The sequence below is a fragment of the Mobula birostris genome, chromosome 15, assembly GCF_030028105.1.
Source record: "Mobula birostris isolate sMobBir1 chromosome 15, sMobBir1.hap1, whole genome shotgun sequence".
NCBI lineage: Eukaryota > Metazoa > Chordata > Chondrichthyes > Myliobatiformes > Myliobatidae > Mobula > Mobula birostris.
In genome coordinates this window covers 22,970,748-22,994,436 of record NC_092384.1, presented here as the reverse complement: position 1 = coordinate 22,994,436, position 23,689 = coordinate 22,970,748, and the positions used below count along the sequence as shown (strand labels likewise).

The window sequence follows — 23,689 nt, the reverse complement described above, 5'->3', positions numbered from 1 at the left end:
AATAGGCTGCTGGCAGCGGCAGTGGAGGCGGAAATGATGGGGTCTTTTAAGAGACCCTGGATGGCTACATGGAGCTTAGTAAAATAGAGGGCTATGGGTAAGCCTAGGTAGTTCTAAGGCAAGGACATGTTCAGCACAGCTTTGTGGGCCGAAGGGCCTGTATTGTGCTGTAGGTTTTCTATGTTTCTATGTAAATATTGCAGGATCAGTTCCCCAGCAGGAATTACTGGTGGAAAATGTGATTATCTTATAAGCCCGAATGATATTAAAATATTTGTACAACTTCATTAGCCTTGCATTGTAAACTTCTAACTCAATGCAAACTAGGAAAATAATTGAAAAGTTTTATACGTACAATGCATAATGATAAACTATACATTTACCTTACTAGAATGAAGCTTTCAGAGTTCCATGAAGTTGGAAGCCCACATATTTAGTCTGATCTGCACTGACCAGGATATTGGTTAGAATGGTACCACATGCTTTGTATGCACATGCTTTAAGTACACTAAGAGGGCAGAGTGAATGTCAATGCATACATGATACTAAATTGATCATAGTATAGCCAGATTGGATTGCAGATCTTCATCATCCTCAACACAAGTGAAACCCGGCCTTCATGCTGAGCCCATTGCTATACACATTGGTGTTACATGACTGCATGGCCCTTAGTTAGCTGATGACTCGACAGTAGTGAGGTTCATCACCAATAATGATGAGGCAGCCAACGTAGAGGAGGCCAAAGAGCTCGAGGCCTGAAGCCAGGCAAATCACTTTTCCTCAAGGTCAACAAGACACAGGAGTTGGTTATCAACTTCAAGAGAACATGCACCACTCACACCCTTCTTTTACGTCATCAGCATAGCAGTGGAAACTGTGAGCAGTTTCAAACTCCTGGAAGTGGATGTCTCTCACAACCTCTCATGATTCCAGAACACATCCTACACAATAAAGGAAGCTCACCAATGCTTTTACTTTCTGAATGGCTCACGTCCTCCTACAGATGCACAGTAGAGAGCACCCTAACGTGCTGCATCACTGCTTGATATGGAAACTGCATTGCAGCGGACAGGAAGGCACTATAATGGGTAGTCAGAACTGCCCAATGCATCACTGGCAACAGCCTACCTCCCATCAAGGACATATATATAAGGGGCCAGTAATATCATAAAGGATCCCACCCACCCTACTCGTGGACTGTTTGTCCCACTCCCATCAGGGAGAAGACATACCAGGACCACCAGATTCAAAAGCAATTACTTCCCCAAGGAGTAAGGCTGATCAACATCTCCACCCACTAACCAACCCCTCCACAACCCCCTTCATAAATACTTCTCCTGTCAGGGTCACCTTATGTACAGCCTAGTATCACTTTATGGCATTAAATCAACCTATGTGTAGAAGCTATCATGTATTTATGTGTATTATGTTTTTTATTATTGTGTTCTTTATCTTGCTGGGTTTTTTTTGTGCTGTATTCGATCTGGAGTAACAATTATTTCGTTCTTTACACTTGTGTATTAGAACTTATATTAAACAACCTTGAATTTGGAACCAGTAATCTATTTTGAAATATGTATTACTCATTCACAAAAAGACTGATATTTGGTGAGGGATAAAAGTCCTCCCCACGTAAGCCCACCCTTGCATCCCAAAATGTGCTGAGCTGTAAAAGTTTCTTAATGACTTAAGAGTTTTTGTGGGTCATAATAAAAAGAAAGCTGATTTTGCATATTTACTTAAGCTGGCATTGCAAAAGTATAAGCTTCCACTGTCACATTCAGATGTTGGGTACTTTGTTCTGCAAAAGAAGCTGAGAAATTGGACGGAAGGTCTATGCTGATTGAGCTGTCAAATAATGATATTTATCAAGCTACAAATTATATGCTGGAGAGAATGTGCTCCTGGCTTGACACAAAATTAAAATTGCAGCTCTTTAATGCACCCATTACAGTACTTCATTATGTGGGTACATTACCCTCCTGTATGCAGGTGAAATAGCTATCTGAATACCACAGACATACACACTATATATATATATATATATATATATATATATATACACACACACATACACATATATATACACACACACACACACACACACACACACACACACACACACACACACACACACACACACTCACTCAATCAGCACCTTGCACTGGTGAAATCAGAATCTGAACATGGAGCTATTGTACAACAAATCACATTTACATCATATTCCCATCCCATGCTTTCTGACAGTATACGTACAGTTAGGTGCATATATGTTCTACAGTAGTGATTTTCTTGTGGAAAAGCTGAAAACAAATATGGGTATAATTCTGGAAATGCCCTACTTATGTCTTCCAAGAGACATTGTCAAATACCCAAGTAAAACACGTACTGTACCTTCCTTCCAAAACTACCTTCCTTTTTTATTTATCAGTCTCTTCCTTCAAATGAATGAGCAAACAATTTGCTTACACAATGCAGTATATTTTATAGTTTACAAACAGTTGTTTCACTCATTAACACTGAAAGGCTAATATTAATAGAATGAATATTGTTACATTTATCAAAAGTAATACTTTATCTAGAACTAGATTGTGTATAATACAATCTTAACACAATCCATGGAAGACAAACTGGGCTGCTTTTATGTGTGGTTGCAGGGGATGAGGAACTGCTACATGCTTGTTCTTGCAGAAATGTGACTCCAGGACTACATCCCAGGAACTGTAATTCCTCAGGCCATGCCATTCATGTACCTGTGCTAATAGTATTTTGTGACTTTATGTGATGTTTCTATATGTACTGTGTGTGACTGTGTTTTGCATCTTGGGCCTGGAGGAATGCTATTTTGTTTAGCTGTATATATGCATATTGTTGAATGATGATTAAACTTAAACTTGATAAAACTGACAATTTTTTAAAATTTTCTCTATTTCACTTGGAAGATATTTAGAATGCACTGAGGTTGTATATTTTAAATTCTTTTCATTAATTTTGTGTCCCTACAGAAACTGGAACAGCTTATGCAGGGATGTAAAGATGCACATAGTCTCATCCAAAGTAACATAGTGAACCTGAGATCAAGTAAACTGCCAGAAACTACTGAGGTAATTGTTAGATTTTTATGTTCTAAAACATTTTAATAATTTTCACCTATAGTAACCTATGAACTGTAACCAGAGTTTTGTAGATAGGTGTTTGACCTCCAATGGATAATGACATAATAATATTAATGGAATATTAATAAAGTCGGTGTAGTTTTCACTATTCAGCAGTTAAATGCTTTAATTTTATAAACTTTAATCAAATAAACTGTAAATAATCATTTATTTGATTAAAATATTCATGTGCATTAAGCCTAAATGTTTTTATACATTCATTTTTGGCATCTAGAGATTACTGACAAGGACAGTATTTATTGTCCAAATGTCATTAGCTTTGAGAAGGTGATGATAAGCTATTTCCCTGGACTGCTGCAGTTTTTCTCAGGAATATATGCCCACAGTGTTGTTCACTAGGAAGTGTCAGAACTTAGATCAAACAACAGTGATGAAATAGTCTTACATTTTCAAGTCAGTATGCTTTGTGCTTGGAAGGGAACTTGAAAGGGTGATATTCTCAGGCATTCAGGAGCTTGTATTTTCTAGTGGTAGAAGTCACAAGTTTGAAAGGTACGGTTGGTGTATCCCAGGCATGGGACAACAATGCATGTGGCAGAGGGATGAATATTTATGGTGGTGGCTATGAGTGTTGAGTGTTGTTAGAACAGCACACAACTATCAGTAGACAACTATTAGTATTCCATTGTGTTCCTCACTTGTGCTATGTAGCTAGTGAAGAGTTTTGGGATGTCAAGAATTAATTGTTGTTGGTGCTGGAATATGTGTCCCCAGCACATTTTTAAGTTGTGTTGACTGTTAATGCAAACAGTATATTTCACCGTATGTTTGATGTTCGTGTGATAAATAAATGAATCTGAAACTCTATACATTGCCTCTATCTTATTCTTGTATTTATGACTTATCCATTTGTGTTTCTGGTCAATGGTAACCGGTAGTATGTTGGGTGGTGGGTGATAGAGCGACGTTAACGTCAGGGAAAGATGTTACACTTCCTGTTCTTGGTGCCGGTCATTTCCTGGTACTCTCATGACATTAATATATTTTGCCACATTATTATATAATACAGTAACTGTAATGATTGAATTTTTATATATATATTTAGCCACAGAATTGTTTCACACTTACAATATAGTGGTTATGTTCTTTTGATGTGAATCCCAATCTAGGGTCTAAAGCCCATACCTTTCCACTAGCTGTTCAATTTCAACCATTTTTGGAGAATGGGTGGGACTCTCTGTGTACATTTTAAGTATGTTATATTTTAGTGTAAAAACTAAGTGACATGGGAATCCTTTTCCAAGAGGATTTCACAGTTTCATCCCAGGACCAAACTTGCAAAATACATTATTACTTTTGTACCAATATAGTTAAAACATGAAGATTCCTTGTTCCTCAAAATAATATATTAGTTTTACTGCTTTGAAAATTGAAAACCTTTTACTGTAAGCCTAATAATAATATTGGCGACTAACTCTTCAAGAGACATATGTTTTACCAAAAATGATTGTTGATTTGATTATATTAACATTGTTGAGTGTTAGGCAAATGATTTATTTTGTAACCTATGCATACAATTTAACTTTGTTTACAGGAGGCTAGAGTACTTTTGCAGCAATATAAGCAACTTATGAACAATGTACTGGAAGATAGGAGTTTAGTAAAATTGCAGCTTGAAGGAGGAGTAATCCTTGCCAGACTAAGAAAAGAGGAGTCATGTATCCCTGGAGCAGGAATGTTCAGGTAACTTTAAATATTTTTCTTGCAAAGCAAAGAGCATGAATTTTGGTATTCACAGTCCAGTTACTACTTCTGCAGATACCATGAAGGAAAAAAATACAGGCCTTCTTAAGCCAAAATAAATGAAGAATAAAGACTTATGCTACTGCTTGAAGTCAGCAGAGATGCATGTGATGTGACTGACTAAAATGAGGCACATGGAAGCTAACTGGGAAATATAAAAGTCTTGATTCACATAGTGAACTTTCAGGAGAGAGAATGAGGGCATGTCCAAGAGAATCCAACTCTCACTCTCTGAGACAATGTTCTGTATTTTAATAAACAATTAACTACAGTTTCAGTTGTTATATTTACCTACTTAATTTTAATATTTTGAATATAGATGGGTAATTTTCAAAATGATATATTTACAATGGCAGCACATCCCAATGAGCAGAACCCCTTTGAATATTCAATACTGATGTCTGTTCCAAAGCACCCAGAGTAGAAACTGCAGGCATCTAAAATATAAACACGAGATTCTACAGATGCTAGAAATCCAGAGTTACGTATAATACTGGAGGAATGCAGCAAGTCTGGCAGCATCTATGTAAAGGAATGAATAGTCAAGATTTCAGGCAGAGACCTTTCTTCAGGGAAAAGAAGCTAGAATAAGAAGGTTGGGGAAAGTAGTACGAGCTCAAAGGTGATAGGTGAAGTGGGGGGGAAATAGGATAGTGGTTGAGGGAGGGGTGATGAAGTGAGAAGCTGGGAGGTGGAAAAGGTAAAGAACTGAAGAAGGAGGAGTCTGAAAGGAGAGGAGAATAGACTGAGAGAAAGGGAAGGAGGAAGGGCATAGGGGAGGGTGCTGTTGGTGATAGGCAGGGCAGAGAAGACAAGAGGTAAGTAGGGGGCTGAGTGGGCACTGGAAGAAGAGAGGAGGAGGAGGGAAATTATCAGCGGTTAAAGGTTACTAGGCCAGTCTGAAAAAATCACTAAGCAACTACCATCAACAGATCACTTGCAATACCAGAGGAAACAACACACTGGACCATTGCTACAGCACCAGCAAGAATGTCTACCGTGCTATTCTACACCCTCACTTCGGGAAATCTGATCACCTAGCTGTACTTCTACTCCCTGAGTATAAGCAGAGACTGAAGACTGCAGCACCAGTAGTGAGGACCAAGAAGGTATGGACAAGGGAAGTACAGGAGCGCCTGCAGGACTGCTTTGAATTGGTGGACTGGACTGTATTCTGGGATTCATCTTCGAACCAGGATGAGTATGCTGCAGTTGTTACCAACTTCATTAAAACCTGTGTGGATGAGTGTGTGCCCACAAAGACTTACTGTACGTTCCCAAACCAAAAGCTGTGGATGAATCAGGAGGTAGGTTGTCTGCTGAAGGCTAGACCTGTGGCATTTAAGTCTGGCAACCCAGGACTGTACCAGAAAGCCAGTTATGATTTGCAGAGGGCTATTTCAAAGGCGAAGAGACAATTTCGAATGAGGTTGGAGCAGCATCAGATGCACGGCAACTCTGGCAGGGTCTGCAAGACATTACTTCCTACAAAGCGAAATCTAATAGCATGAATGGCAGTGATACTTCACTACCAGATGAACTCAATGCAGTGCAGACCCTTCTCCCCGAGCAGTGTTTAAAAAAAGACTTTTTCTACCCGATTTCTCACACCCTTCTTCTCAACTGCTTGCTTTGACTGAAACCTTTTTTTTTAAAAAAATAGATTATCATTTAAATACAATTCCTCCAAATTTTCCAGTGTACCAATCTGTTCAGGTACATGAGTGAGCAAGTTCTCTGGGGACAGCGGCTGAGAGGGGAACTGGTGCTGGTGAGTGGTGAACTGTGGTTGAGTTGAGTTGTGACTGGAAAATGGCGGAGAGGGAGAACATCAAGGAAAGAGCCAAGCTGTTGAAGGAAGTTTTTGGCAAGAGTGGAAGTGAACTAGAGATGGAGGTCGGCGGGAACAAGGAATGGAATGGAAAGAGGAAGAAAAGAAAGCAGAGGTACGGGATATCAAACTCTGAGAAATCAGCAGATGATCAAAGCAGGACAGCAAAACAATGGAAAGAAGATGAAATTAAAGCAATATAAAACTAAGAGAAGACGGGGCGTCATTTGGTGATTGAAACCCGATTCGTTTGACGAAGATGCTCAACAAAATTCTAGGCGAGGTTAAAGGAGCAAAGATTTTACGAAATGGATCGCTATTAATGATTTGTCGGGATAGTTCTCAGCAAGGTAAAGTGATAAGATTATGTAAAATAGACGGCAAAGAAGTACAATGCTCAATACCCAACAATAGAAAGTGGTCTAGAGGAGTTATTTCGGGGATATCAACAAAAGTTACTATGGATGAGATTAAACAGAACATAAAAGGAGCAAAAATTATTGAGGCCAAACGTTTGAAAGTTACAAGAAATGGGGAAAGGTGTAGTAGTTTATCGGTAATGATTAAATTTGATGAAGAGATATTGCCGACTAACATTTACTTAGGGTATATGTGTTATGCGGTTAGAATATATATACCACTGCCTTTAAGATGTTATAAATGTCAAAAATTTGGGCACATTGCGGCGGTCTGCAGAGGAAAACAAAGATGTGAGAGATGCGCTGGAATACATGAATATGTGAAATATGAAGCGGGAGCTAGGCTGAAATGCTGCAATTGTGGCGAGAAACACAGCGAAGCTTATCGAGGGTGCATTTATAGCAAGAAGGCGGCTGAGATACAATATGTAAAAGTAACTCAAGGAATCACTTATGCAGAGACAGTGAAAGAAGTTGATGGAAAAAAGACTGTTAAGCAAACAAATACAGGGAATAATAAATGGTGAATTGTGAGAGCTGTAATATGAAAAATAAGGATACACTATTAATGAGTAGAAAGGAGTTTGTGCTTTTTATGGTGGATGCAATTAATTGTTCAGCGCAAACAAGCAAAAGATCTGAGAAAATTAAAATTATCGTCAAGTCTGCAGAAAAGTATCTTGGTATTAAAGGAATTAGGTGGGAAGAAGTCAGAGAAACGCTGAATGGAGGATCCAACAGTTCACAGGCAGGGGAGATGGAATCTTAATGGCAGTATATTTATCGCAAATGGTCAGGAATTTAAGAAATGTTTCAGAACTTAAGGAAAATCCTCAGATTTTATGGTTGAAGCCCAGGGTAAATGTGCAGAACTACAACAACAAATAGAAGTACCCGACAAGAACAACGGTGAGTTGGAAAGAGATTGGAAAATGGAGGAAATTATTACAAGGATACAAAAGGAAAAATAATTTGTTGCAAAGTGAATTATCTACATTCAGATTATAAAATGAAAACATGGAAGCAAATGAAGAAGAACTCCGAGGTCTCAGTAAACAACTGCAGGCTACGATCCAAGAAAAGGAAAACCTGAAAAAGCAGATAGACTTGGAAAAGCAAGAAGTTTAAAAGTGTAATGTGTGATAATTACTATTCTTTAACAAGATGATTTTAGTCTTACAAGTGATGTAGATGAAATCAATGTAATTGAGGTAATGCAACTACACAAAAACGTGACATAATTAGGGAAGAATAGCAGTTTGCAGCATTATCTAATGAGCGCATTAAGCATTCACGAGGAATTGCAACTACAGAGTGAAGCTAATAGAGAACTGCAGGCTGAACTAGATTGTCTGAAGTAGGGAACTCCAGGACATATTTGGTTGGAACACCACAAGTCTAGCAGGTGGCGGTAATGCACTGAAAACTGGTTGTCAACCGCCATTAAACAAAAAAGAAGAAGAACTCAATGCCTTCTATGCACGCTTTGAAAGGGAGACCACAACTACAGCTGTGAAGATTCCTGCTGCACCTGATGAACCTGTGATCTCTGTCTCAGAGGCCGACGTTAGGCTGTCTTTAAAGAGAGTGAACCCTTGCAAGGCAGAAGGACCCGATGGAGTACCTGGTAAGGCTCTGAAAACCTAAGCCAACCAACTAGTGTGAGTATTCAAGGACATTTTCAAGCTCTCACTGTTACGGGCGGAAGTTCCCACTTGCTTCAAAAAGGCAACAATTATACCAGTGCCTAAGAGGAATGTGGGCTGCCTTAATGACTATCGTCCAGTATCACTCACATGGACAGTATGAAATGCTTTGAGAGGTTGGTCATGACTAGACTGATCTCCTGCCTCAGCAAGGACCTGGACCCATTGCAATTTTCCTATCACCACAATAGGTCAACAGCAGACGCAATCTCAATGGCTCTCCACACAGCTTTAGACCACCTGGACAACACTAGCACCTACGTCAGGATACTGTTCATCAGCATTTAATGCCATCATTCCCACAATCCTGATTAAGAAGTTGCAGAACCTGAGCCTCTGTACCTCCCTCTGCAATTGGATCCTCGACTTCCTAACCAGAAGACCACAGTCTGTGCAGATTGGTGATAACATATCCTCCTCGCTGATGATCAACACTGGTCCACCTCGGGTGTGTGCTTAGCCCACTGCTCTACTCTCTATATACATATGAGTGTGTGGCTAGGCATAGCTCAATACCATCTATAAATTTGCTGATGATACAACCATTGTCAGTAGAATCTCAGGTGGTGATGAGAGGGCGTACAGGAGCGAGATATGCCAGCTAATGGAGTGGTACTGCAGCAGCAACCTGGCACTCAACGTCAGTAAGGCGAAAGAGCTGATTGTGGACATCAGGAACGGTAAGATGAAGGAATACATACCAATCCTTATAGAGGGATCAGAAGTGGAGAGAGTGAGCAGCTTCAAGTTCCTGGGTGTCAAGATGTCTGAGGATCTAACCTGGTCCCAACATATCGATGTAGTTATAAAGAAAGCAAGACAGCAGCTATACTTTATTAGGAGTTTGAAGAGATTAGGCATGTCAACAAATACACTCAAAAACTTCTATAGTTGTACCATGGAGAGAGCATTCTGACAGGCTGCCTCACTGTCTGGTATAGGAGGGTGCGGGTGAGGTGCTACTGCACAGGACTGAAAGAAGCTGCAGAAGGTTGTAAATCTAGTCAGCTCCATCTTGGGTACTAGCCTACAAAGTACCCAGGATGTCTCTAGGGAACGGTGTCTCAGAAAAGCAGCGTCCATTATTAAGGACCTCCAGCACCCAGGGCATGCCCCTTTCTCACTGTTACCATCAGGTAGGAGGTACAGAAGCCTAAAGGCACACACTCAGCGATTCAGGAACAGCTTCTTCCCTTCCCCTCTGCCATCTGATTCCTAAATGGACATCGAATCTTTGGACACTACTTCACTTTTCTTTTTTGATATACAGTTTTTCTATTTTGCACATTTTTTTTGTAATCTATTCAACATACGTAATTGATTTACTGGTTTATTTATTTTTTTTTGCCAGATTATGTATTGCATTGAACTGCTGCTGCTAAGTTAACAAATTTCACATCACATGCTGGTGATAATAAACCTGATTCTGATTCTGATTTCTGAAATCGATGTTCATGCCACCAGATGGAATATGAGGTGTTGTTCTTTCAACCTGAAAAGTGGCCTTATATTGACAGTCGAGGAGGCCATGGACCAACACATTGGAATGAAAATGGAGATTGGAATCAAAATGCTTAGCCACCAGTAAATCCTGCTTGTTGCAGAAGGTTCAAAGGTGTGGACAAAGCAGTCCCCCAACTTATGTCAGGTCTCACTGATGTTGAGGAGGCCGTCCGCACAGAGAGCACCAGATAGAACAGATGACCCCAATAGACTCATGGTTGAAGTGTTGCCTCATCTGGAAGGACTTTTTAGGTCCCCAAGTGGATATAAGGGAGAAGATGTAGCACTTCTTCTGCTTGCAAGGTTAAGTGCCAGGAGCAAGATTAGAGGGGAGGGATGAAGAGACAAGGGAATCATGGAGGGAGTGATCCAAAATACATCCCCTTTGTTACAGTGTTGAAGGATGGCTCCATGAATATAATATAATTAATCAGAAGGTTGACTGTCAAAACAGACCTGTCCTGAACTGGGCATTAAGTGGCAGGGATACACCTTAACAATGTGCTAAAAGCAGGATTATTCATCTGTTGTGTTTCACTATATAGTTTCAATGGGATGTAGTCAGAATGCCCACATACACGATTGGTTTCACTAGCCCCACAAGTATCAGAAGTTAAATTGTTTAAAAGTTTTACTTCCCTGACGGCTGGTTCTCAATTTAGTTCATCCGTAATTCTGCTATCCATATTGTCATAACTCCAAAATGATCCCTAATAGCATCATTATCATATTATATCTTTACCCCTCATAATTTTGTATACTATCATTCACACGTTCTCCAGGGAATAAAGTTCTAACCTATTCAACCTTTCCGTTTAACTGGGGTCTTTAGGTTCTGGCATCATTCTTGCAAAATTTCTCTGCAGTACATCGAGCACAGGTTGTGTGAAGTAATTTCAAAAATTTTGGAGAACAGATTGAAGGAGTTTGGCCCAGAGTGGGTTGAGGCTAGCAATTGCAGGCATGGCTGAGGTTTTCAGAATGAGCTGACCCAAGGTAGGTGGAGTTGACTGATATAATAAAACACAGCAGTTTAAGCGATGGTGTGGAAATGTAGTCGGAAGCTTATTGAGGAGGAGAAACATTGAGCATATGAGCGCTCTGGTTCACTGCCGTTTTCAGCAGGCGAGGAATGGAGGTGGTGGCTGTGAATGGATCCTGTGGCAATAGCTTCGTCTTCAGTATCGCTGGGGACAATGGCTAGGATTGTAACAGAAGATAAAGGTTCCTATGCATTAAGTCTCTTGCTGAAGTGGCCTGTGGGAACTGGATTGATTCATGTGATTTTGATTAAAATACGGCACAGATATGTGGTTTAATAAAGTAACAGGAAGCTTCTCCAATACTTGATCCATTTTAGTAGCACTGCTTGTTAATCTCTATTGCTGTATGTATTGTGGGACAATTGGAAACGAAGTTGGGAAGAGAGCTATACCCTTTCTCACTGGTGTTGTGAATTGTTGGGTTTGTTGAATTATGTATACTATGCTTCACATGTTCAAAATGATAAATTAACCTCACTAATTTTCCTTCTGATTAACCAGTGACATTGATAAGGCCATTGTTACAAGTGGTGAAGCTGTGACAGGTTTTTTTTATAACTAATAAGCTCTCTTGCTGACTCAAACTTATTTAAATATTACACCATACCCCCTGCCATAATGACTAGCAAGTACTATGCAGTGCCTTAACAGTTGAACTGCTGTGAATAGTTTACTTGCATTTTATTCGAATGTTGCTCTTGAACCTGCCCAGAACAGTGTGATGCTCAATACGTCACTTTTATCATCTGGCAGTTGTTCAGTGGAGTCTTTAACCACTTTGCTATTTCAGAAAGTATATTTGAAGAAGATAGGGATAGATCCAGGCAAAAAGGTAGGCAGCAAAGATATATGTATAAAAGTTAGTTAAATCAGCTAACCCTTAGTATAAGTGGTTTACACTCCTCCCAATTTCACAACTACACACATCTTTATCTTGAATAAATGTTAAATCCTTGGATTGGGTGGCTGGTTTGACTGTAGAACTTAATTTGCTCTTTGAGCAGATTGAACCACACTCTGATTTTGGAATATTTGTAGTGGGCGATGGGTGGGGAGCAAGTTCAACAACTATGTCAACCTCTGCACAGCTCCTGCATTCGCCTGCGAAAGCCAAATGTGGCTTAATGATTTGCATTCTTATCTCTGATCGAAAAGATTGTGGGTTTGAGTCCCACAACTTTCAGCAAGTCGCAGTGACGAGGGAGTGCAAAACCGTCACTCAGGTGCAGCAATAAATCAAGCTCTTGTTGGTTCTTTTGAGTTGACTAAAGACATTTTCATAGCCTGATGTTTTTGTAGTGTGGAACTTACTGGCCACGTTTCAGCCCATACACGAACATTGCCTTAATTCCTACTGCATGTGGCTGTGGTCTGGTTCATTGGATTAGTATGGACTGAGAAGTTGTGAATGGGTTTGATTATCAACAAGTATCTCCATTTCTGACCTTATGAAAGAAAAGTCATTTGTGAAACAGCTGGAGATGCTTGAGGTTGGATTCCATCCTGACAAAATCCTGGCCTAAATATCTATCTTTTAAAGATGTGACTTAACCCATTTCCCCTTGATAACTCCTCAATTCATTTAGGTAGTTTTCCTTGATGCGCTGATTATTCAGATGTTATCTTAATATCACGGAGATCAATCTTGTTTGTAAAATTCAGTTCTTTGGTCCATGTTAACCCTAAGATTATGAAGAGCTCTAGAGCTGTGTGGCCCTGATAGAACCTACACTTGGCAGGTTATTGTTGAGTAAATTTGGCTTTATACACTATCTGTGACACCTTCCATCACTTGCTAAATATTGAGAGCAGGGAGTAATCTAATTTGATATGCCTTTTGTTTTGTAAATATAACACGTAGAGCCAGTGTAACTAACTGCAAGGGACCAGTTTGGATGGAGGTACAGCTGGACCTCCAGCCTTGGTTTTTGTTACTACAGCCGGGCTGTTTCCTAGTCTTTGCTGCATCAAGATCTCAGAGTTGTATGGGACAGAAACAGGTCCTTCAACTCACCAAATACATGCTTACTTTTTTGCCTATCTATACTAATTCCACTTGCCAGCACTAGGTCTATCTCCTTCTATTCCTGGACTATTAGAGGGCATATAATATAGCAAAACATAGTGGGAAATTAGAGAATTTGGAAGTTTAAAAAAAAACAACAGAAGGCAACTAAAAAGCCATGAAAGGAGAAAAGATGAAGTATGAAGCTAAGATATCGCAGACCCTAGCACCAGGGAGGCAACAGACCATCCAGGATTCTCGATCTCTTCCACAGAACCTCTTACCTGTCCCCCTAACTATTGAATCCCGTATCACGATTATGAATAAAGCGGATGAGTTTAGAGTGTGGATCAGCACTTGGAGCTGTGATGTTGTGGCCATTACAGAGACTTAGATGGTGCTGGGCAGGAATGGCTACTTCAAGTGCCAGGCATTAGCTGTTTCAGAAAAGACAGGGAGGGAGGCAAAAGAGGTGGGGGTATGGCACTGTTGATCGGAGATAGTGTCATAGGTGCAGAAAAGGAGGAAGTAATGGAGGGGTTGTCTACAGAGTCTCTGTAGGTGGAAGTTAGGAATAGGAAGGGGTCAATAACTCGACTGAGTGTTTTTTATAGACCACCCAATAGTAACAGGGACATCGAAGAGCAGAGAGGGAGACAAATTCTGGAAAGGAGTAATAATAACAGGGTTGTTGTGATGGGAGATTTTAATTTCCCAAATATTGATTGGCATCTCCCTAGAGTGAGGGGTTTAGATGGGGTGGAGTTTGTTAGGTGTGTTCGGGAAGGTTTCTTGACACAGTATGTATGGAGGTGATATATTTGATCTGGTATTGGGAAATGAACCTGGTCAGATGTCAGGTGTCTCAGTGGGAGAGCATTTTGGAGATAGTGATCACAATTCTATTCCTTTACCAGAGTGCTGGAGAGTGATAGGAACAGACAAGTTAGGAAAGTGTTTAATTGGAGTAAGGGGAAATATGAGGCTACCAGGCAGGAACTTGGAAGCATAAATTGGAAACAGATGTTCTCAGGGAAACTAAGGGAAGAAATGTGGCGAATGTTCAGGGGATATCTGTGGAGCGTTCTGCGTAGGTACATTCCAATGAGACAGAAAGATGGTAGGGTGTACAAACTGTGGTGTACAAAGGCTGTTGTAAATCTAGTCAAGAAGAAAAGAAGAGCTTACGAAAGTTTCAAAAAACTAGGTAATGATAGTGATCTTAGAAGATTATAAGGCTAGCAGGAAGGAGCTTAAGAATGGAGTTAGGAGAGCCAGAAGGGGCCATGAGAAGGCCTTGGTGGCAAGATTAAGGAAAACCCCAAGGCATTCTACAAGTATGTGAAGAGCAAGAAGATAAGACGTGAGAGAATAGGACAAATCAAGTGTGATAGTGGAAAAGTGTGTGTGGAACTGGAGGAGATGGCAGAGGTACTTAGTAAATGCGGTGCTTCAGTATTCACTACTAAAAAGGATCTTGGCGATTGTAGGGATGACTTGCAGCAGACTGAAAAGCTTGAGTATGTAGATATTAAGGAGGAGGATGTGCTGGAGCTTTTGGAAAGCATCAAGTTGGATAAGTCACCGTGACCAGATGGGATGTACCCCAGTCTACCGTGGGAAGCGAGGGAGGAGATTGCTGAGCCTCTGGCGATGATCTTTGCATCATCAATGAGGATGGGAGAGGTTCCGGAGGATTGGAGGGTTGTGGATGTTATTCCCTTATTCAAGAAAGGGAGTAGGGATAGCCTAGGAAATTATAGACCAGTGAGACTTACTTCAGTGGTTGGTAAGTTGATGGAGAAGATCCTGAGAGGCAGGAATTATGAACATTTGGAGAGGCATAATGTGATCAGGAATAGCCAGTATGGCTTTGTCAAAGGCAGGTCGTGTCTTACGAGCCTGATTATATTTTTTGAGGATGTGACTAAACATATTGACGAGGGTAGAACCGTCGATGTAGTGCATATGGATTTTAACAAGGCATTTGATATGGTATCCCATGCAAGGCTTATTGAGAAAATAAGGAGGCATGGGATCCAAGGGGACATTGCTTTGTGGATCCAGAACTGGCTTGCCCACAGACGGCAAAGAGCGGTTGTAGACAGGTCATATTCTGTATGGAGGCCGGTGACCAGTGATATACCTCTGGGCTCTGTTCTGGGATCCCTACTCTTTGTGATTTTTATAAATGACCTGGATGAGGAAGTGGAGGGATGGGTTATTAATTTTGTTGATGACACAAAGATTGGGGGTGTTGTGGATAGTGTGGAGGGCTAATTGAGGTTACAACGGGACACTGATAGGATGCAAATCTGGGCTGAGAAGTGGCAGATGGAGTTCAACCCAGATCAGTTTGAGGTGGGGTTTACAGGTGTCCCCCGCTTTTCGAACGCTCGCTTTACGACACCTCGCGGTTACGAAAGACCTACATTAGTTACCTGTTTTCACTAACAGAAGGTGTTCTCGCTGTTAAGAAAAAAGGCAGCGCGCGCCCCGAGCAGCCAGGCTCCTCCCCCAGAACTGCATTCTAGCCGGCATGGCTTAAACATGTGAGCATCTGTGCTTTATGTCGATTTATTTTGAGCATCCGTTCTAAGATGAGTTCTGAGGTATCGGAAGAGCCTAAAAGAGCTCGTAAGGCTGTTACACTTAGTGTAAAACTAGACATAATTAAGCATTTCGATCGTAGTGAACGAAGTAAGGACAAAGTGAGTTTGGCTTGTGGAAGTTGATGAAGATGATGTTGAAGAGGTTTTGGCATCCCATGACCAAGAACTGATGCAATTGGAAGAGGGAAGGATAAGAATCGAAACCAAATGCAGTAGCGAACGGACTGAAAGTGAAGTCGTCCAGGAACTGAACATGAAGCAACTGTGTGAGATTTTCGCTGCAATTGACAACAATGATTGCAGAAAAGTACAACTTTGCTTTTGGAAGAGTACATAGGTTTAGGGCATATTTGCAGGTTGGTTTGAGTGCTTACAAAGAACTGTATGATATGCCCGAGGCTAAGCAGTCAAGCATACTGTCGTTTTTCAAGCCTTCCACATCAGCTACAGCAGACGACGAACCTCGACCTTCGACATCGAGGCAGGCAGACATAGAAGAAGATTACCTGCCTGCCCTGATGGAAACAGACGATGATGAGATGACACCCCAGTGTCCCAGCACGCCAACCTCCGACGACTCAGCCTAACACACCATTATCAGCGTGCTCATTGTCTTCTCGATTTCGGTAAGTGATACTACACTTTACATACATTATTTCTACTTTATATAGGCTGTGTATATTTATGTGTTATTTGGTATCATTAGGCAGCTTCATAGCTTAAAGGTTACTGGAGAGAGTGTTTCTGCCGAGAGCGCTTGCGTGAGATTTTCGCTACGGTGGACAGTGCAGTGATTGCAGAAAAAAGTTTCTACTTTATATAGGCTGTGTATTTATCATATCATTCCTGCTTTTACTAAATGTTACTGTTATTTTAGGTTTTATGTGTTATTTGGCATGATTTGGTAGGTTATTTTTTGGGCCTGCGAACGCTCACATATTTTTCCCATATAAAAAAAAGGTAATTGCTGCTTCACTTTACGACATTCCGGCTTACGAACCATTTCATAGGAACGCTCTACCTTCGGTTGGGGGGGGGGGACCTGTATTTTCGTAGGTCAAATATGATGGCAGAATATAGCATAAATGGCAAGACTCTTGGCAGTGTGGAGGATCAGAGGAATCTTGGGGTCTGAGTCCATCAGACACTCAAAGCTGCTACGCAAGTTGACTCTGTGGTTAAGAAAGCATATGGTGCATTGGCCTTCATCAGTCGTGGGATTGAGTTTAAGAGCTGAGATGTAATGTTGCAGCTATATAGGACCCTAGTCAGATCCCACTTGGAGTGCAGTGCTCAATTCTGGTCGCCTCACTGCAGGGAGGACGAGGAGACCATAGAAAGGGTGCAGAGGAGATTTACAAGGATGTTGCCTGGATTGGAGGGCATGCCTTATGAGAATTAGTTGAATGAACTCGGCCTTTTCTCCTTGGAGCAACGGAGGATGAGAGGTGACCTGATAGGGGAGTACAAGATAATGAGAGGCATTGAGCATGTGGATAGTCAGAGGCTTTTTTCCCAGGGCTGAAATGGCTAGCACAAGAGGGCATAGTTTTAAGGTGCTTGGAAGTAGGTACAGAGGAGATGTCAAGGGTAAGTTTTTTACGCAGAGAGTGGTGAGTGCATGGAATGGGCTGCCGGCAGCGGTGGTGAAGGTGGAAACGATAGGTTCTTTTAAGAGACTCCTGGATGGAAACATGGAGCCCAAACAATCGAGGGCTATGGTTAAGCTTAGGTAGTTCTAAGGTAAGGACACATTTGGCACAGCTTCATGGGCTGAAGGGCCTGTATTGTGCTGTAGGTTTTCTACGTTTTTGTGTTCTGTGTTTCTATTAATGACTGCATTGGTGTTGCTTCCTGCACCCATGCTGAGTTCATCAATTTCATCAACTTTGCCTTCGACCAACCCTGCCCTTAAATTCATCCATATCCAGCATTTCATTCCCTGCAACTTTTGTCATCTTCCACGGGATCCCGCTACTAAACACATCTTAACCTCCACTCTGCTTTCTGCAGGGATTGCTCTCTTTGTGACTCCCTTGTCCAGTCATCCCTCCCTATTGATGTTCATCCTGTCGCTTATCTCAGCAAGCGGCACAGGTAGTACTCCTGCCCACTCATCTCTTCCCTCACCACCCTTCAGGACCCCAACCAATCTTTCCAGGTAAGGCAACACTGCAATTCTGTTAGGTTCACATACTGTTTTTGGTGCTGCTGGTGCAACTTCCTCTATATCATGAGATCTGATGTAGATCAGGAGACCTTTGGTCCATCCAAAATAGACATAATTTTCCCATGACCATCCATTTTAGCACTGTTTCCCATTCCTGTTCTGACATGTCAATCTACGGCTGCCTCTACTGAAATAATAAGACCACTCTCAGTTTGGAGGAGTGACACCTTGTATTCCGTCTGGGTAGCCTCCAGCCTGGCATTGGCATGGATATCTCTTACTTTCAGTAATTTATCCCCTCTTAACCCATCTCTGATCTCCTGCCTATCACCTCCCTCTAGTACCCCTATCCTTCCCTTTCTCCACTGGTCCACTCTCCTGTCTTCTCAGATTCTCCCTTCTACAGCCCTTTACCTTTCCCACCTATCACATTCCAGCTTCTTACTTTATCTCCCCTCCCCCACCCTCCTACCTTCCCCCTCATCTATCTTCACCTATAACCTGCTAGCTTGTATTCCTTCCCATCCCCTCCATCTTCTTATTCTAGCCTCTTCCTCCTTTCTTTCCAATCCTGACAAAGGGTCTCGACTCGAAACATCTCCATAGATGCTTTAAGACCTGCTGAGTTCTCTAGCATTTTGTGTGTGTTACTCAGGAACATTCCATGGTTGGAATATTACATTTTCATGTATGCTTTCAACCAAAGTAATTCTGTATTGAGAGCTTTATAATGGAAAATTTTCCTTTGTATTGGTTTTCCTATACTTGTTAAACTTTTCAGAAAAATATCATCTCATGCTGCATCAGAGAGAAATGCAGGAAAGTCAAGGAAGGAAATGTCTAGACTATAATGTGGTCTTTAATTTTTAAAATAGGAACATAAATTTATTTCTAATGGTCAAGTATTGCCATTGCAGTGGATTTCAGTTAATTGAGGTAGCTGCTTATTTGGGACAACTCTTGAGAAACAGAAACTAACCAAGAAAATAGCCTTAGTTTATTTGGGACACTTTGCCGCTTAAATGGGGCAGGAGACTGTTGCTGAACAGTTTCTAACTAGTGTCAGATGCTACACTGCTTATTGTGAACAGTTTTTAAGTAGCGTCAGTTGTGTATGTTTATGTTCAAAAAGCAGTGATTTTGTCACGGATAGAGTGAGAAATAAGCAGTAAAACAATTTTAAACTGTTTTGCTTACCACACTTTCAAATATTCAGGCTTGGAAATGCCAGAAATGGCTGGGAGTGAAAATGAAACAATTTTGCTGCTTTAAGTTAGGAACTACAAAGAATTTGAAGGTATTGACAATCATCTTGAACATTAGAATGGAAATGAAGATTTGGAGGATGCAGTCACTGATAGCATTGAATGAAGGCAGTCCATTATCTACACTAGGTGCTTGTGCTGATTTTGTTCACTTACTCTTTGAAGAGAACATGGCAATGTACAGGTGCACTGGATAAATTCCTCTCCTAATAACAATTAGGAACTAATACACAGTTTTATAGTACAGGTGTCCCCCGCTTTTTGAACGTTCGCTTTACAAAACCTCACTGTTACGAAAGACCTACATTAGTTCCCTGGTTTTGCTAACAGAAGGTGTTTTCACTGTTACGAAGAAAGGCAGCGCGTGATAAAAAAGTGTGCGAAAAAAAATCAGCGCGCGCCCTGAGCAGTCGTTCTCCCCCGGATTCGGAATGGTATTCCAGCTAGCATTGCTTAAACATGTGCCTGTGAGCAGCCGTTAGCAAGATGAGTTCTATGGTATCGGAAAAACTTAAAAGAGCTCGTAAGGGTGTTACACTTAGCGTAAAACTAGACATAATTAAGCGTTTTGATCGTGGTGAACGAAGTAAGGACAACGTGAGTTTGGCTTGTGAAAGTTTACGAAGATGATGTTGAAGAGGTTTTGACATCCCATGACCAAGAACTGATAGATGAAGAGCTGATGCAACTGGAAGAGGAAAGGATAACAATCGAAACCGAGTGAGTAATGATAAAGTACAACTTTAATTTTGAAAGGATACATAGGTTTAGGGCATATTTGCAGGATGGTTTGCGTGCTTACAAGGAACTGTATGATAGAAAAATGTGCGAGGCTCAGCAGTCAAGCGAGCCTTCCACATCAGCCACAGCAGACGACAAACCTCAACCTTCGACATCGTGGCAAGCAGAGATAGGAGAAGATGACCTGCCTGCCCTGATTGACGATGAGATGACACCCCAGTGTCCAACCACCCCAACCCCCAGGCCGCGGACAGATACCAATTCGCAGAGAGTGCAGCGGTGGCCGGGAGGCAATCGGCAATCGCCTCTGATCTGGGCTGACAATTACATGTCGGGCGGCACCTAATTAATAAGCTTGTTTATTTCGGCTTTTTTCTTGAACATGTGCTGGGTGCCTCCCGGCTACCACTGTACCCCTGCATGCTTCGTGGATCGGTATCGTGTCGCTGCTCAGAGGGTGGGGGCCACTGCACCACCCAAACTCCTACAACCCAGCCTAACACACCATCATCAGTGTGCTCTGCGCTGTCCCGATTCCGGTAAGTGATACTAACCTGTACATACGTTAATTCTACTTTATATAGGCTGTGTATTTTTACATGTTATTTGGTATGATTTGGCAGCTTCATAGCTTAAAGGTTACTGGAGAGTGCTTGTGTGAGATTTTCACTACGGAGAACAGTTCAGGCAATGATTGTGGAAAAGTATTTCTACTTTATATAGACTGTGTATTTATCATATCATTCCTGCTTTTGCTATATGTTACTGTTATTTTAGGTTTTATGTGTTATTTGGCATGATTTGGTAGGTTATTTTTGGGTCTGCGAATGCTCACAAAATTTTCCCATATAAATAAATGGTAATTGCTTCTTCGCTTTACGACATTCCGGCTTACGAACCATTTCATAGGAATGCTCTACCTTCGGATGGCGGGGGAAACCTGTACTGTTGTAGTATTGATGGTGTTCTGATTTGTTCTGTATTTCACATAAATGCATATTTTGTAACTCAGTTAAAGAGTAGTTTGTCTTTTTAACTATTTTCTTAAAACTTAGGCGAATGGGGCAGACAGCCAAAAAGTACTTGTTCTGATGTGTCCCACTTAATAAGAATCCACTGTATATGGTGAATTTCATACAGAGGAGTCTTTTGCAACATGTTGTATAAGCATCTGATCCTTTACTGCCCTGCAACCCCTATTAGCTTAATCATCGGTCAATTTGCAATAATCAAATAACCTATTAAGTTTGTAGTATGTTTTTGGACTGTGGGAGTAAACTAATGCACCCAGAGAAAACCCACACATTCCATGGGGAGTAGGATGTACAGACTTCTTGCAGATGTCAGAATTGAACTCCAAACTTCCATGCCCTGAACTGTAATAGCATCACACTAGCCACTGTGCTACTGTGGCACCCTAAAATGATATCCAAAACAATAGTAATAACAAAAGCATATAATTATTTCTTATTACCAAGTTTTATTTCATTTATCAGTGAGAACTATTCTGAGTGAAAGCCTTTGAACCTGAGTAAAACATTCCATGCAGAGACTGGAGATTATAGTTCATGACTGAATGAGCCATGTGAAAATGAGAAAGTTCAGTCTTAACAGTCAAGTTCTATCTTTGCAAATAGCTATCTAATTTTACGGTTTGCTATTAGGATTGTACTTCAAATAAGCAGCCAGCAAAGTGGTTTCTTTTGGTCTGCGAGCATTTATTCACATGTGATCCACTTCTAGTTGGATTCTGGGGATACATACCAAAAATCATCAGGACTTTCCCCAACTCTATAAATGAATGTGGCATTTGATGCCATGTGACAGAACTGTATGGAGTTCTGAATTTGGCACAGGTAGCCTTTTGGCACTAACTATAACTTTAGATAGATCAGAATTTAATAGTAAATGAACACAGATGGGCTGCAAGCATCTTTGAATTATCATTCGTCCCATGGTTTCCCCTTGTTTGAGATGACTATTTCTACATGAAGTAAAATGATTATTATAGGTGGGCGAATGGGAAATGTATCTAATTTCCTCTTGCTGGGAAGTAGAAAATGTTTTACCTCTGAGGAAGATGTGAAAAGCTAGCTTTGTTAAATATGTCCCCCAGCTTTATGTATTTTTGGAAAAATTATGATATTTCTTATGGGTGATCTCTAGAAGTAATTTGGTTTGTCAATCTGGTGCGCCTACAAAAATAGTGGTGCAATACTGCAGTAGCTGTGTTAAATACTCCTACCCTAGGCAAGTGGTCACCCACCCAGCTGGGGCCCAGGGCAAGCCATCACTCTTGCTGCTTTTTTTCACACACAGTTTTCCATCTTTATGTCTTCAGCACTCTTATGCCTGAAGAATAGTTAATAAATTGTTGAATAAGAATTTTTTAAAAAAACAGGTTTGTAGTATCTATGACAAACGACGATGAGGAAGCAGTGTGCATGTGGCAAAATCTGCAAGAACGATCGTGGCTTGAAGATCCACCAAGCGAGGATGAAGTGTTTGGCGGGAGCAGGAGCAGCACAACGCGCAGGTGTCCAACCTGGTGAAACAAAGGAAGGGCCAGGCCCGGAGTCACCCCATAGTGCCCAGAACCTCCAAGTGTTGCAAACTAATCCCTCTAACATGAAGTCTAACAGGAGGCAGATCAAATGGCCTGCAGCTAACATGACTTCATTGTGGAAGCAGTTTGATGAAGATGTTAACCAAATTCTGGAGGCAACAGCAAAGGGAGGGGTTGATAGGAAGCTGCAAGCCATGACAACAATTATTGTCAGTATCGCAGCTGAACGGTTCGGAGAAGAGGAAAAGAAAGGCTCCAAAACATCTTACTCGAAGAACCAAAGAACATTGAGGATCCACTACATCAGGCAGGAGATGAAAGCGCTGAAGTCCCAATACAAGGAGGCAGGAGAAGAGGAGCACTTTGGCTTGGCCCAGCTGATGTGCATACTACGAAAGAAGATCAGGGCCCTCCGCCGGGCAGAGTGGCATCGGAGGCGGTGTCGTGAAAGGGCCCGAAAACGTGCTGCCTTTATCGCCAACCCCTTCAAGTTCACCAAGGAGTTGCTGGGGGAGAAGCGCAGTGGGAAACTGGCCTGTTCACAGGAAGACATAGACCAACATCTGAAGAAGATATATAATGATCCTGAAAGAGAGCAGGAGTTGGCGGAGTGCGACATCCTAATAGACCCACCTGAACCGGATGTGCAGTTCGACATGTCAGAGCTGCAGCTAAAGGAAGTCAGAGAGGTTGTCCGCAAAGCAAGGGCAAGTTCGGCTCCAGGACCAAGCAACACCTCGTACAAAGTGTACAAGAATTGCCCCAAACTCCTGCTGCGTCTGTGGAAGATCCTGAGAACCTTCTGGAGAAGGGGGAAAATCCCAGAACAGTGGAGAGTGGCTGAAGGGGTGTGGATCCCGAAGGAGGAAAATGCCACCCAGATAGATCAGTTTCGCATCATCTCCCTGC

The 23,689-nt window shown here is 41.4% G+C and overlaps 1 protein-coding gene across 1 annotated transcript in view; it reads left to right on the top strand.

Annotated features, from left to right (window-relative positions):
• The window catches only part of plekhg4 (pleckstrin homology domain containing, family G (with RhoGef domain) member 4), a 172,797-nt gene that overhangs the window by 51,957 nt on the left and 97,151 nt on the right, over window positions 1–23,689 (top strand). The window contains exons 9-10 of the mRNA XM_072279420.1: window positions 3,006–3,104; window positions 4,711–4,859. Of these exons, the coding sequence (XP_072135521.1) occupies window positions 3,006–3,104; window positions 4,711–4,859 (248 nt within the window). The remainder of the gene's footprint in view (window positions 1–3,005; window positions 3,105–4,710; window positions 4,860–23,689) is intronic.